This window comes from Eucyclogobius newberryi, unplaced genomic scaffold, assembly GCF_026437365.1.
Source record: "Eucyclogobius newberryi isolate DKJ021-1_F unplaced genomic scaffold, fEucNew1.0.hap1 SCAF_14, whole genome shotgun sequence".
NCBI lineage: Eukaryota > Metazoa > Chordata > Actinopteri > Gobiiformes > Gobiidae > Eucyclogobius > Eucyclogobius newberryi.
The window spans coordinates 18,911,861-18,926,729 of record NW_027315768.1 but is presented as its reverse complement, the minus strand read 5'-3'; the positions used below and the strand labels follow the sequence as shown (position 1 = coordinate 18,926,729).

General features: G+C 40.2%; 4 protein-coding genes across 5 annotated transcripts in view; 1 reads left to right on the top strand and 3 right to left on the bottom strand.

The window, feature by feature from the left end:
- Positions 1–1,594, bottom strand: part of LOC140359667 (inosine-uridine preferring nucleoside hydrolase-like) — a 9,346-nt gene extending 7,752 nt beyond the window's left edge. Inside the window, exon 1 of one of the 2 annotated variants that reach the window (XM_072444737.1) lies at positions 1,512–1,594. In XM_072444737.1, coding sequence (XP_072300838.1) covers positions 1,512–1,585 — 74 coding nt within the window. In that variant the 5' untranslated portion in view covers positions 1,586–1,594. Of the gene's footprint in view, positions 1–1,038; positions 1,305–1,511 lie in introns of those variants that run through there. The other variant, XM_072444735.1, reaches the window with a different exon arrangement.
- Positions 1–2,929, top strand: part of coa5 (cytochrome C oxidase assembly factor 5) — an 11,832-nt gene extending 8,903 nt beyond the window's left edge. Inside the window, exons 3-4 of the mRNA XM_072444739.1 lie at positions 2,441–2,569; positions 2,759–2,929. Of these exons, the coding sequence (XP_072300840.1) occupies positions 2,441–2,500 (60 nt within the window). The 3' untranslated portion in view covers positions 2,501–2,569; positions 2,759–2,929. The remainder of the gene's footprint in view (positions 1–2,440; positions 2,570–2,758) is intronic.
- Positions 2,640–5,126, bottom strand: LOC140359668 (inosine-uridine preferring nucleoside hydrolase-like). Its single transcript, XM_072444738.1, has 7 exons — positions 5,022–5,126; positions 4,686–4,744; positions 4,427–4,617; positions 3,962–4,141; positions 3,786–3,897; positions 3,584–3,720; positions 2,640–3,018 (listed from the first exon to the last, which is right to left on the bottom strand). The coding sequence occupies exons 1-7, from the start codon at positions 5,093–5,095 to the stop codon at positions 2,671–2,673; spliced, it is 1,101 nt and encodes a 366-aa protein (XP_072300839.1). The 5' UTR covers positions 5,096–5,126; the 3' UTR covers positions 2,640–2,670.
- A 1,187-nt stretch (positions 5,127–6,313) lies between these two features.
- On the bottom strand, positions 6,314–14,738 carry inpp4aa (inositol polyphosphate-4-phosphatase type I Aa). Its single transcript, XM_072444733.1, has 24 exons — positions 14,595–14,738; positions 12,195–12,409; positions 12,055–12,099; positions 11,291–11,409; positions 11,032–11,148; positions 10,863–10,942; positions 10,659–10,776; positions 10,354–10,444; positions 10,133–10,280; positions 9,709–9,839; positions 9,535–9,639; positions 9,354–9,462; positions 9,248–9,265; positions 8,985–9,171; positions 8,527–8,808; positions 8,309–8,456; positions 8,203–8,235; positions 7,946–8,118; positions 7,749–7,872; positions 7,362–7,629; positions 7,004–7,101; positions 6,817–6,929; positions 6,592–6,746; positions 6,314–6,494 (listed from the first exon to the last, which is right to left on the bottom strand). The coding sequence occupies exons 2-24, from the start codon at positions 12,292–12,294 to the stop codon at positions 6,362–6,364; spliced, it is 2,895 nt and encodes a 964-aa protein (XP_072300834.1). The 5' UTR covers positions 12,295–12,409; positions 14,595–14,738; the 3' UTR covers positions 6,314–6,361.
- Between the last annotated feature and the right edge of the window lie 131 nt (positions 14,739–14,869).

Here is a 14,869-nt window from a genome sequence, read left to right as displayed (position 1 = left end):
CAATTCAAACAGTGAGCAATACAAATATACTATTTTGAGTGTAATTGTGTCCTTTGGGGTGTAATTGTGGCCGTTTAGGTGGCAGATAGGGAATACAATTTGTTACCCTAGCAACCTGGCATATTTTGCTGCCCTTTTTAGTTTCAGTTTGAGGTAAATTTCTCTTCCTATAAAACATGCCTGTGTTTAAACATCTATTTGGGCACTTTCCTAACCCTTCAAAATGTCCAGAATTCGGGATTCTGAATGTCAGAAAGATTACTGTACAGGTGGGAGAGCAGTAGTCAAACACTGTTGCATGTTTATGGCATACAACTTTAAAAGTGTTTGGATTTACAAGACCAGTGTTTGCATTTATATCCTGTCTTCAGCTCTAACCAAAGGTTTCAGTGCAATGTTTAGGATTATCTTGTAGGGTACTAGATAGAGGCACCCAAAGTTCCCCAAATTTGCTACCACGTTAGGTGCCCAACAGAAGCAGTAGTCAAACGCCCCACAGAATCAAAGGGGGAATAAAATTATTACATTTCTAAAAACATTATAATTATGAATATATTTAATGAGCATGTCACCATAGAAAATGTATATATAATGAAATCAATTTATTTCTAGGCTTCACTATGATTGCATATCATAATGTTTGGTAAAGTGGTGAAGTTTTTCTTGTGTTTTCTCTGTAAAGGTTTAGGTTAAATGTTGAAATAACCTTTTTCATAAAGTGTAAAAAAGCTTTTGGTAGACTTGTCAATCAGGATTTATTATTTAGCTGCACCATTATTTTTTTTATTGCTAAGTGTTCGACTACTACTACTAGTGTTCGACTACTACTCTCCCACCTGTATCTGTCTGCCAATATTCAGTTTTTCTGTAGCTTATCAGAAAATTATTTTATTAACTTTAAGCAAAACGTCGGATATAGCCACAATTTTTCTAAATCAGAAAACGGTGGGCGGCGGAGCCGTCATCCAAGTATTCAAAGAATCGTGGCCTAAACAAAGCAAAGTGTTGATGTATTAGTTTCTTCTGGTATAGACTTACTGCTGTTTTGGTCGTTTCCCAGTCCCCTTGGGCTTGTAGTCTTTGCCACCATTGACACATGTAGCCTTAATTTCACCATATTTCAGATCTGGGTTGATGGTCTTTTTCTTGAGTGTCTTTTGGGTTGCCTCAACTGTCCTTGTATGCCTGTACCAAAATACTACATAGTTCTCGTCCTCAAAATTGGTTAGTTTATTGTGAAACTGTTCAAATGATTGAAATGTTTCTCCCACTTCAAAAGAGGTAGCCATCTTGTTAAAGTTCCCGCCTATACAGTGTGAACTCACGAGATGCGTTCCCAATGCGAGACTACCGTAACCCACGGAAGAATAGCCTGGGCAGCTTGGGCCTAGCAGTTTCGGGTGCCGCGCCGCGGCAAAAATAGACACTTCGTAAAATAAAACACAGTTGGTTTCTTGTCATAGACTAAAGCAGACCGGTCAACAAGCAACGACAATGCACGATAACCTCACCTTACAACAGACTTAAACAGCTTAAATGTGTGACTTGTTGCAGCTTTGCACAGTACAAGAAGTCCCGCACCCATGGAGCCACATCTTCGGCAACATAAGTCACATGTCACAGTCCGTCACTTCCGGGATGTTAACCAGAATAAAGAGAACGGCTTCTCTATAATGTCTATATTCTTTTATGAATACTCTGTATCATTGTTATTTTGAACTAGTGTCTGCTCTTAGTGTTTATGTTGCAATATATGTATTATAGGCCTCATTTTGTAATCAATATTAAAAGTGGAAAAACGGTTACTCTCATTAAAGCTATGAAGTAGTCTGCAGATTTTATTTTTTATCCAATATCTTTTCACATTTCTTGACAAATTTGTTTTTATTATATTGTTATAATAGATATTGAATACATCATTATTATTCATGTTCTATAAAGAACACCCATAATCTAAAGTATTACATGGCTGCTGGCAGTGGCACTCGGACGTTAAAGCCGTTTCTGTTTCCCGTGATCACAGGCAGCATGTCCGGTCCGGGCCCTGAAGTTGCTTGTGTAACTTTAAAGGTGACAAAAATGAAATCTCAATTATTTTTTTGAGATATTGAAGATAATATTCGGGGGAAAAACTGTTGAAATAAGTGCGGTCTTTATTCAAAGATTTGAGTTAGAGGTGTTACAGTGCACAGTTGAATGGTCCATGTTTGTTTTCCTAAGTCTAAACAAGATCTTGCCCTGGTCCAGAGCAGGAGCCTGTGGAGTTTGTTACTGTGGTGATTCTCACTGAACCAAACCCATTTTCAGTGACAGAAAACGGAGTTTGCTCGAACTAAAATTAAGCAGGTTTCTTGCAACAGGCGTCATCACCAATTAGATTGCAGTATAAGCAAATACACCTTACTATCCATGCACTAAATTTTTGTATTTTTATTGACAGCTGGATAATAGATCAAGATTTAGAGAAAGAAAAACCTTAAGTCATTCACATCGGCAATGAAAGGACACTCGTTCTGCCCCAGGATTATGCTGGACAATAATGGCAAGCTTGTCAATGTCAAATGGACTAGTTTTTCTCCTGTGCTAATGATTGTAAACAAAATGAGTAAACAAAATTTTATTATGCAAGTAAAAAGTTAGTCTTTTGAGTAGCCTATACAGTAGTTGTATTTACTTAAGGGCAGCCATCATCATCTGCTTAAACTTCTCTAAGTTCACTTTCTTCATTATAAATGCTTTTTGTGTCTTGTTCATGAAGCCCACAGTGTCTACGACCATCATGCCTCTGGTGTGTGTTCCGGTGAGTTCCACACTAACGGGGAACTGGTCTGTTTCCAAAATAAAAGCTTCATCCACGGCAGCTGCCACGGCGTAAGAGTCACAAGAGATGAGTCCTGTGCCGTCAATAAACTCCTTCTCAAAACGTTCAGTCTTTGACAGGTCCAGGCTGTGTTTGAAGATGCGTGCCATGAATCTGGCTTTTTCAGAGTCCTGAGCCAACCACTGGTCACAAAACTCCTGCCAAAATAAACAATAGTTAAAATGTAGTTAAATAGTGTAATTAGTAGCCTTCAGCACAAAGGTAAATAAAAAGGAAAGACCAGTAATGAGCTCAGGACAAAAAGAATAACTCTAAAGGAACATTAGTTATCAGTTCATTCTTCAGATCATTGTGGGTCAAAAAGGTTTTGGCACTTGAGGATGAAAGTCGGTTAAAGGTGTCTTAGTCAACCAACATTTTATTTATTTAGATTTTATATTTAAATTATTTATATGGGACAACAAAAAGGGAAGTATATAGAGTGAATTAGCTGAAGATTTAAGTGAAGAATGAATTGACTCTAAATTGTATATCCCTAACATAAACACACACCGTGTACCTTTCTGTGTAGTTGTAGTCTTTTGAGTGCAGACTAGGTTAGCTACATGGAGATACTCCATAGTTTTCATACATTTTGCCTCGTTTTGCCACACCCATTTACTCAACTAATTGTTTTTGTTCATACAACTTTAATTGTTCATAGTCTTAAACCACCCAAGTGAAGAAGTTGATGGTTTACGTATTAAAAAAAAAAACATTTACCCAAGACAACTTGTTGTAGCAGGTGAACTCCCAACATGCCAGGTAGATGGGACACTGGTAGTCATTCAGAACGATATAGGCTGCTTCGGGATCGGCAGCAAAATTAAACTCTCCACATACAGTAGTGTTTCCTCGGGCTGGACGACATGAACATCACGTAAACAGGATAATATCTTAACTTTAAACTTAAAACAATACTTACACTCTGTATTGCCTCCCATGATGTATAGACCTTTGAGTTTGCTTGGAAAGGAGGGTTCCATCCTGACTGCAAGAGCCAAGTTTGTGAGTGGTGCGGTGGCAACTAGAGACACCTAGAAAGGAAAGCGTTTAGTCCTCTATTCTTTATGGGAAACACAAATCTGCTACATGTCTTACCTCTCCTGGATGTTCATTTATAATTCTGATCATTGCAGACACAGCCCCTTCCTTCTGAATCATATCAACACTGGGTGCGTTAGGATCCGGGGAGTCTCCAAGGCCGTCCAGCCCGTGAAAATGTGCCCCTTCTATTTGATTTCCAAGGATAGGCTTGGACGCACCTTTAAACACCGGGATCTGACATAAAGAAGAGTGAACATTGCCAGAATAATTATTCAATTATTTTATTTATATTGATGATTATTCAGACCAAAATTAAGGAAGTTGACCAAAGCCAGTGTGTCCAATAGCCTATTCACTCAGGTTTGTAAGGCCCATCACAGATGATTTGGTGAGGTCATGTGTTGTGTGGCTCTTGTCCAGGTCATTTCAATGGGAGCGTTTTACTCTTTACCAGTCATATGACAACAGGACAAATCTGTGTTTGTGTGTCTATTTGCGAGTGTGAAGAATGTATCCTACCTCAAGTTTCTTGCAGGCTTGTAAGACACGCAGGGTGTTCTTACAGACATTCTCAACTGAAGTGTTCCCATGGACACATGTGATGCCCAGTATTTCTACATTAGGAGCCGCTAGGGCCAGCATGATGGCCTGAGCATCGTCCACTCCACAGTCCACATCCAACAGCAGCTTCTTACTCATGTTGGGAGAAGCTGAGAAAATTGTTTAAAGAAGAAGCGTTCAAACCTGGCAATCTTGTAAAAAAATAAAGAATATTTACAATAGTGAGTCGTTGTTCCTCTTGCAAAGTTGGTCCAACAATGATCAACCACAGATGACCTTTGAACGTCAAACATAAAATAAAATAAAACACAGTTGGTTAAACCCTTTTCCCATAAGACAGTATGTTTTTGCAAGAATAGCACATTATCAGAGTTGTAAATAAACGGGCTTTCCCCCCAAAATCTCTTCCCCTCTCTCCTCTGCATCACCTGCGGTTATTCTGCATCCTTACCACGTAACACTATATACATAACATAAACATAAGAGAGAAAATAAAGTTTCTTGTTGTAGACTAAAGCAGACCAAACGCAAAGACAATGCACGATAACCTCACCTTACAACAGACTTAAACAGCTTAAATGTGTGACTTGTTGCAGCTTTGCACAGTACAAGAAGTCCCGCACCCATGGAGCCACATCTTCGGCAACATAAGTCACACGTCACAGTACGTCACTTCCGGGATCTTAAAGAGAACGGCTTCTCTATATATATTCTTTTACATCATTGTTACTTTGAACTAGTGTCTGCTCTAAGTGTTAATGTTGCAATGTATGTATTATAGGCCTCATTTTATAATCAATATTAAAAGTGTAAAAAAGGTTACTCTCATTAAAGCTACGAAGTAGTCTGCAGATTTTATGTTTTATTCAAATTTATTGACATAACATATTTTTAAAGGAACATTTTTTTTATTTCTTACCTCTGATGCAAGCCTATATACAGAAACTGGCCATGAACAATGGACCACTCCATGAGTCACTGCATAGGCTATGTTTTGAAATATAATATTACATTAATACTACATGATGTTAACCATTTGATTTTAGCCAGATTAAAGTCCCTCAAATTATCACCATATGAACAGCACTGGACATTGACATATTTGTGTGGTAAATTTGTAAAACGTAGTCTGTGATTCGTATCTTGTGCTTTTTGAAATGAATGCCAAACCGGCGTATGCGTTATAAAACAATACATGTTGATACATTGAGCAAGGAGACAACAAATGTGCTACAACCCAAGAGCTTTGTATTCCTCAGCATACAGCAGGAAAGTTTAGGTCCAGAGAAGGTCACAATCAACGCATAAACTAAGGAAATTGTCTGACTTAAATAGCTACATTGGGCAAACAAGGCTTCATGTTATTTGGCATAAAACGTCTCTTAAGCAAACAAATAGCCTAGTAGTATCTGTTGTGTTTACACTGCTCACTAGACACTCTACTTAATGAGCTGGTTGATAAGAGGCATAAACAATTTCTGTTAAAAAAAAAAAAAAATGCCATTGCTGATCTTGCTCTTGCCCAAATTAACTGCAATTTGAGATTATATCAAAACGTATCATCCAAAACTGCTTTGTATCTTAGTCGGAGCAGAATCCCTTTCTTGTCTGCTGGTCTTTTAATAGCTGTATGACTGTGTGATCCTATTAAAAGAACAGTTCTATAACTCAAATAACCTGACACAATGACAGTAAGCTATGAAGTAGTTCTGAACAGGTTTTGATTATTCTACTGCTTAGGACAGGGATAATGGCTATAAAACAACATACTCTGGCACTTAAACTAGTTGTGACTAAGCACAATGGGCTATGTTGGTAGGTGTTTTTCTTTGTGTAATTTCATCAGAGTAATCCTCAACAGTCTTTTCATTTCTTCAACATAAAGAAGTCCACTTAGGTTTCCACTTTCCCATATGTCCCCTCTGGAGGGCGATATTGTTTTGGAAATGCTTTGAGCTGTAAGGAATTAAAAGCGTATTTGCGACATCCAACATTCTTCATGGTATTTTCTCGCCTGCATCCCTCACTGTAAAAGAAAACAAACCAAAAATGTCATTACTCATTTGAGAATGCGTTGGGTTTTTTTAAAGGAAGAAAATGTTTTTTTTAATTTGTTAGCTGACCTGCGCATACAGTCAAGGGCCTGGTAGAAAACCTGTGGGGCCAGTCCATGCTCCTGTTCCAAGATTTGGCACTGCTCCAGAGTAACGGACATAGCTGTGCGGTCCTTTGCGCTCTTACAACAGGTGAAGCGCACGCCATTCAACCTACGGCATACCTGTGATGATAAATATGTGTATTAGTGTTGGAAAAACAGTGTATCACATAAGCATGTCCATCTGCTGTACCTCGGCGGCCTGCCACAAAATCTCCACGTTTTTGTTTTTCTTGGGTTTGGCATTTTGGCTCAGCTGTTTGAGCAGCTCCGGCAGACTGGTGCTGCTGCGGGAGCGAGGGAGGCCTGAGGAGAAAGCCATTTGAAAAGAAAGGCAAGAAATAAATGTAGAAATCATGTACATTTGTGTTGATACTTACAGTCCTCTGGTAATACTTCTTTGAACTGGTCATAATAAGAGCTAAGACGTGCCATACTTTCCATATTGATCACTTCTTGTAATGTTGTGTCACCAAATCTAGAACATGTGGACACTCACATTACACACTTAATAAAATGTTTTTAGTTTTTCTATGGTTTGCTTCACCATAACATTACTAAATAAGAGCTGCAGTAATGCCCCATTATATATACAAGAGGTCATTTATATTGTAAATTAGTATCTTTATCCAATATCTTTTCACATTTCTTGACAAATGTGTATTTATTATATTGTTATAATAGATATTGACTACATCATTATTATTCATGTTCTATAAGCTGATGCTAAAGACGTACTTCTCTGCCAGTGTCTGCTGTTCATTGATTCCCACATTAAACAGGACTGGCTGAACACGCAGTAACATCCCGTTCTGGATCTCCCGCGGCAACGACTCAAACATGGCTGCTGGCAGTGGCACTCGGACATTAAAGCCGTTTCTGTTTCCCGTGATCACAGGCAGCATGTCCGGTCCGAACCCTGAAGTTGCTTGAGTAACTTTAAAGGTGACATTTCTCAAGTCTATAACACCGACACTCATGTCCTCCAGCATAGCAAGCTCCTCCCCTGTAAAAATAACACTTTTATAATGTGATACAAATCAATTGAGCTACAAAAACAACAGTGTTTCTCCTCAATATTTCTATTTCATTAATGAACTTTTTGCAATACATGATTTTTGTTACCATAAGTACTGAGAAGGCCTTCATATTGCACCAATAAGCCGATGGTATGGAGCTGTCGGAGAAATCCGGAGTCACAGAGGCTTGTCCTCAGCTTCACAGCAAAGCCACAGATCAGAGCCGTTAACTGCAAATGAGATCAACAAAAAAAGCAGTTAGCACCATCTACAGAAACACACACATATAACTAAATGACTTACTGTTTGGCAGAAGACCACGTCCCGGCGATACTGCACAGTGAGGCTCATGGCGATGGTTGGGGCGCTGTCTTGCATCAGCAGAAACACCATGGCTTTCTTAGCTTTGTCACTCATGAGGGTCACACAGTCTGACAGTGTTGTGAGGAGTGGGTACAAGATCTCACCCCACTCGGCTTGAAAACATATTAAAACATGTTAAAGTTGTATTTGAAGTTTTCCCAAACAACTAATTTATGTAGACAGGAAGGTCTCTTTACCAGGGGAAGTCTTCTCTATCTCTGGGCTATTGTCTGAAAATTATATAAAAACAGCGCTTAGTTACAAATATTGACAACAGTTTCAATTACCAAAAGTAGGAAAAACCTTTGTTTGAGGTGCTTTGTTCATCATTTGCGAGAAGGAAAACATCTTCAGAACTGCTGTCACTTTGGATTTGGTCTCTTTGTAGGAGTCGTTCCACCCTCTGGACCACACAGTCTAGACTTTTGTTAACATTTGTCCAGAAATTTTCCTGCATATAAATATTTAGTTTTATTTTCAAAAAGATAAGGTCTAAAAGAGCCTAATTCAAGTTTTCTCACCCATTCTTCTTCATGTGCAACCGTTTGCATTGACGCCCTCTTACTTTTACTCCCATCGTGGCCGTCTGAAAGAACTATTTGCCGTGAGGGTGAGATGGCCGTGCGGGATGGAGAGGTGGGGTTACGGGATGGGGAGCGAGACGGTGACCTGGACGCGGGGGAGAGGGAGGAGGCGGAGGGGGAGGGAGTGCTGCGATGGGTCGACTCAGGGCGAGCAGCTGCCAGGGCCAAAATGGCAGTGGACAGTAGTTTGGAGTCACACACTGTCACCAGCTGATGTGTCTGAATATGGGCACAGGAAAGAGAAAAGATGACATTCTCTTACTGTTAATTAGGATTTGAAACTAGTAAAATCAGCATAATAAAAATCTATGGAATCTAGATTGGAATGTGAAGAGCCAAAACGGCGTAACACCATAAACCCCACACACGTCATAGCCTCCCTTTAAACCATGTACCTTCTCCTTCAGGATGGCCAGGGTCCTCTCTATCGCATTTGCTGAACGTTCTTTTGCTGCTCGTGACAAACGCTCTATGTAGTAACAGACTTGTGTCTTCAGAGTGTTGATTTGACCAATCAGCTCTTTGGCCTTCACAACATCCTGCGGTTGATAAGTCATTCCTTTAGAGGCAGAGCTAGAAGAGCTTTAAACATACAAAATTGAATATGATAAACATGTATGACAGATGTATGGTAGAGTACAAGCTGAATGATACTCACCTATCTTCGGCATAAGTGCTGGATGAATATCAAATGAAAAGGACAAGGAGTTTAGGAATATATTGTATCTTTCATTTCCAGCACTCAAAAATACTTCTCCACTTACTGTTTCCTGGCATCATCAAGCTTCTGCACCATTTTCCTGAGCCCACAGCCTTTAAAACCCTGGTGATGTGCTGCAGGAGCTCCGATAGTTACTACATCGTATGTTCGGTCTGTATGAATAATAATTTGTACCAATAACATTGAACCAAGAGAACCAGGTATAATCATGTGCACATACATACCATAGCCTGACTCCCCTTGGACTCTCATCCTTTGAATGTGCAGGTTAGTGGGAATAAACTCCAACTTCCTCTCAGCTTTTAAAGTACTAGACTTAAATGAAGGCCCTATAGGAATAACAAAATAGAATAAATATGTGTTCTTTTTGGTGCGACCTCCTGTCTTTAGTTGCTAACCCTTGTATTCGTGCAGGTCGCTGATAGTCTCCTGGTAGGTGAGGATGATGGTCTGGTACTGGGTGATGATCTGCCTGCGGAGGTTTTCCCAGCATGGGGACAGTTCTCCCAGCTCCTCCAGCTCACACACCCTGCAGCACATTTACAAGAATACAGTCATACTGCAGTGTTTAATGGTGACATTCATCAAGTGTCACACTGTGAGTCATGGGCCTAATAGAGTCCTACATATGGTAACAGCAATTAGAAAGAAGCAAACTTATTCACAATATGTTTAAAGCTAATATAGATATCACATAAATGGTTAAATATTGAGTATTTCAAATACAAGTGTGTAATTGCCCTGCTGGAACAGGACCGAAATGAAAGATGTAATTGTAGTTATTACAGTAGTTATGATAATCAGGAGTATTGTTGTCATCACCTGACTGCGTCCTCCTCCAACAGCAGTTTGACAAACTGTCGAGGGATGTGCAGCGAGAGCACGCTCTCTGCCATCTGCTCCAGGATGCGAAGATGGTTTCCATCCGTCATGGGGAAACGGTAAGTGCGCGACATAACGCCCCCAAACACTGGAACAAACACAACAGCTTCCACTAGCTAGGCTCATAAAGCACTCATTACTTATGTTTGTAGCATATTTACCAGCTTTTAGCAGTGGATCTTTACAAATAGATGATGATTTGGACTTAATTCCCATGGATTCAGTTAAGCTTTGATCAACGGGAAGGACCATCTGAAATGGAAGGTTCAGGCATTATTCAGGCTTTTAAAGTACTTTTAACACCTTCACATTAGATACAGTTTTTGATGTTTTTTAAACCAGCTCATGACATCAGCTGGCGGGGCAGAGCATTTTGTACTCATCAGAAAAAGATGGATTTTTGTACAAATTACACTATGAATATTAACCACATTACAAACAATGATAACAGTGATCACGTTTTTACCCTGCCATTAATGGTATCTCCTCTCTGTAACCTGGGCCCAGGAGCCCTCTGCTCCATCTTCTCCTCCATCTGCCAGGCAATCACAGTGATGTTCCCCACGCGCTCGCTCTCTGCTGACCTGATGCAAAGTGACATGGATTTCAAACGTCATGGAGGATGTGGTCAGCAGTCTGTCTATCTCAGCAGAGAAGGGTGTGGGAGTACCTCAGAGTCAAGTGCAGCCTGTGGTGTTTGTCCTGGAGCAGCTCTTTCACTGGAAACATGGCTGAACCTAACATATACATCTGTAAGACAGCAGGGAACATAAAGAGCAGCCTTATAGTTAAGCAGCAATCTTCATTTATTTAAAGTTTAGGCAGTAGTGGTAGCTCACCGTTCCCTGTGTTCGGTCCTTCACATCGTAAACAGAAAGTTTGATCTGAGTTTGCTGAGTGATCATGGAGTCCTGGAAGAATGCTATACTACTGAGGAATATAGGATTACTTGTACCCTGAAAGCAAAAAAACATTCACAATTCAAATGTGCGGAATGCTTTGAAACTCCTGTGAAAACATGTGAAAAGAGACATTGTTAAAGGAACATGCATCATTGTGATGAGAGGCTGAAAGTGACATGAACTAAAAGATACAGACCTCTATGATCTCGGTTTGAGCGTGTTTGGTCCAGAAAGCTTGTGGAGGAGTGGTGCAGCTTACTGCCACAAAGCTGGTGGGCTTACGGTCCAGAGCAGGAGTAACCAGTTCACTGCAGGCTGTGGTAACATTAAACACAACAGATTACAAATGGCAGGATTTATCAGGAGGATTCTCACTAATCTGCAACTGGGGAAATGCAAAATACACATTCTAAGACTTTTACTGTGATGTCTTTCCTAAAAAGGACAATGAACAGATGTGTTGGGGGTACAATAACAGTCGATTTAATACTATTTTTTAACCCACTTCTCTTTTCTTTTTTTTTTACCTTTAATTTAATTCACTCATACACTTTAACCCTAATTTCTGACACCTAGCCTAATTTATTAGGTTATTAATTCTGGAACATGCCTAATAAACTCAATTCAATCTGAATCAAGTCTTGCTTCATGCTTTGTTGAGGAGTAGTTATAATAAAGTGATAAGCTTTATAACAACTACAAGCTTCACTTGAGAGTGCATCTATACATAAAACATGTTTTTTTGTGAATGGGATGGTAAAGTGTTCAATGTTTGTTGTCTGTGTAGCACCGAACCACCAGGACAAGTTCCTATGTTTGTGAATTTATGTTCATCGACAAAAGGCAATAAACCCTTTTCTGATTTCTGATTTCTGATTTCTGATTTCTGATTCTGATTCTGATTCTGATTCTGGTCATTAGTTTAGATTATTCGTGAATGATTTCTCCTTCTGAACTTACCCAGGCTAAACTCCAGCACAGGCTCATCTGGGTCCTGACTGCTTCCTGTAACAAAAAAACAAAAGAAAAACATGTTCTTTTCATGTATCATTATGATCAGTGTGTTTCACAGGTTTCCATGGCGGTGGTTACTAGGTTACCTGCGAGGGCCAGTCCCATCATCTCTGCTGATAGATCAAACGTGTTGGCCCTGTAGACCGACCAAGGCCGGTGCCTGGGGCTTCGCTCTTTGCCCGACATAACAACACGTGAGACCAGGCTTCGTGCAGAAGGAGCGGGTGAAGACAAACCAGTCCAAACACTTCAGAAACACATTTTGTTCTTTTGCTGCCAAGAAGTGTTTGTCATGGTTAAACTGAAAAGAAATACAAATGATTCAATGTCAACACTGGGAGTTTTTGAGACAGTAGCCAATATAATTCTAACATTTTTAGGCTCATTTAAAATAAATACAATCTATTTGAATAAATATCATCAAACAACCCTCATTTTTCTTTGTGCTAATATAACCAGTGGCATTTTCACTTTGAGACAAAAGTGTGACTTTTCACACAGCTGTTTGAGCTCACTCTTCACCGCAGACTTCCTGAACATTATTTTTGTTACATTTTAGAGAAGACAAGAATAGATTAAAATCTACAAACCATCATTAAGACAATATACAACAAAGTAAAAGCAATGGGATGCAGAGTAAAATGGAAGTACAAGAATACACAGTAACCTGAACTGAAGGTTTATCTCAGAGGTAATTTTAGAGGTAGAGATAGAACATTTTCTCTTTCAAGCATATGCAGTATGCAGTACACCTGAAAATAGCACGTATTTTAACACACAACACCACCGAGCCAACAAAGAAAACCTTTGCTGCATGTCTGGTTAGCCTTTGCTACGACAAAGGAAACGTAGTAAGCATTCAAGCGCACAGTATGTGTGGTAGTCTATTATTACACACGTGACAGTTTGACGTCACTTGCTGAACGTAAATGGACCCATAGTGACACACAGCTGAATACTGGTCCAAACTGCTGCTTGGCATTAAAGTGTGACAGTATGGATCCTTCATTAGACTTATGTGAGTGTGAGAGGTCTAATAAGCACAAATGTCAGTCATGACTGTGGAGCGCTCTAGGAAAACACACTAGATCTAATGAAAACTACAGGCAGTCACGGATCATCATCAGTAATGTGTCTGACACCCACCACCTGCACCGTTTAGACTTACACAAACTTTGTTGATCCACAAGGGAAATCACCACATCTTTATTCATGTTTTAATTATCCTTGTTTTGTAATTCATCCCAAACCATCCCCGCAAGGAATAAACAGATCATTGTTCAGTTTGATTTGACATTTACTTGGCCTCACATGATCTTTAGGGACATTTCTCAAACAGTAGTACGTGAACCACTAGTGACTCCTTCAGATGGTACGCGTATTCCTCTGCAGTTGAAATACTTTCTTAATTGAGAGTCAATTTCATCCACATTTTTGTTCTCCGATGGGTTAGTCATTGTTTAGAATGACGTCCCATTGTGTGGTCATATTTTAGACCTATAGTTTTGACCTAGACAAGTTCTCTTAGTCCTGGTTTAGATCTTAACCACTGCTTTAGGGGATGTTCGTGGGCAGCGACCTGATTATAGGCTGTGGGCTGCAAACAGCTGCCCCCTGCAGATGCTGTCAGCAGCAGATGCAATGCAGGATTTGTGGACCTGTCAAATTGTCCGTCCTTAATTAAGCCCATTTGCATGTTTGTTATTCCTTTTACACATTTTTTTGCTTTGTTTTTTGGTTTCTTTCGCTGATAACCCTCTATATGCATTATCCAGTGTCCAGAGATGTGTCCTTACTCCCAACTGAGCGTACATGCTTCTTAACAAGAGGGCTGGCAGAGGTTTAAAGAACCCAAACTACCCAGAACCAAGAACTATGAGAAGTCTTTGTCCCTGTTCTAGCACTGCTCAAATCTATTTCACATGATGGGTTGAGTTAATACTGCTCCTTCACCCTTAAGTCGGCCTGTTCCACCGGTGAGCATCAGTAAAGCCTGTTTTGCCGTGGGAGCCATGGGGGGGACCGTGAGACCCTCGCACTTCCTAAGCATCATATCCGGGATTAAACGTCATAGAGAAATGCATCATATTCCTCGTGATATTTTGGTCTTTATTGCCCCGCATGAACAGGGTGTTAACCAACCTGTCCGCGCAGCAGAATGTCTCTGGATAAAGACACGACTAAAGCCAAGATGAGGAGTCTATGTCACAACGGACCAATAGCCTGGTCATGTTTGCAGCTCGGAGTAAAATAGTTGGTCTCGTTCACAATAACAAATGTGTGCGTCACGGTGTTATTGCACATTCACTGAAGGATGCGCGTGATACAGGACGCACACTATAACAAACATCCGCAACACTGACGCTAAAATATAGCAAATGTCTATCGAGGCTATATTTACATGGGCTGCGTTAAGAAATTCACAATAAAAAGCAAATTGTCATATTAAACATATGGAATGTGGTCAGAGTGGAATAAAAACCAACCTCTAGATGAAATTACAAGATGTCTCGCAACAATTCTAGCATCCTGCCCGCGTTCTCGACGGCATCTGCAAACAAGACCTGTCCAGGCTCCACATCGAGACGTAATGCCTCCTCCTCTGCAGCGCCGTTTCTCTCCACTAGAGGGCGCCAGCACTGTGCGCTCAGAGCGGCTCAGCGCGGCTCAGCGCGTGCGCTTCACACACCGCTTAAACATAAGTTTCAGATCAAACAAACATCAGACGTGTGAGGATCAGGTATTATCAATACTACATTTG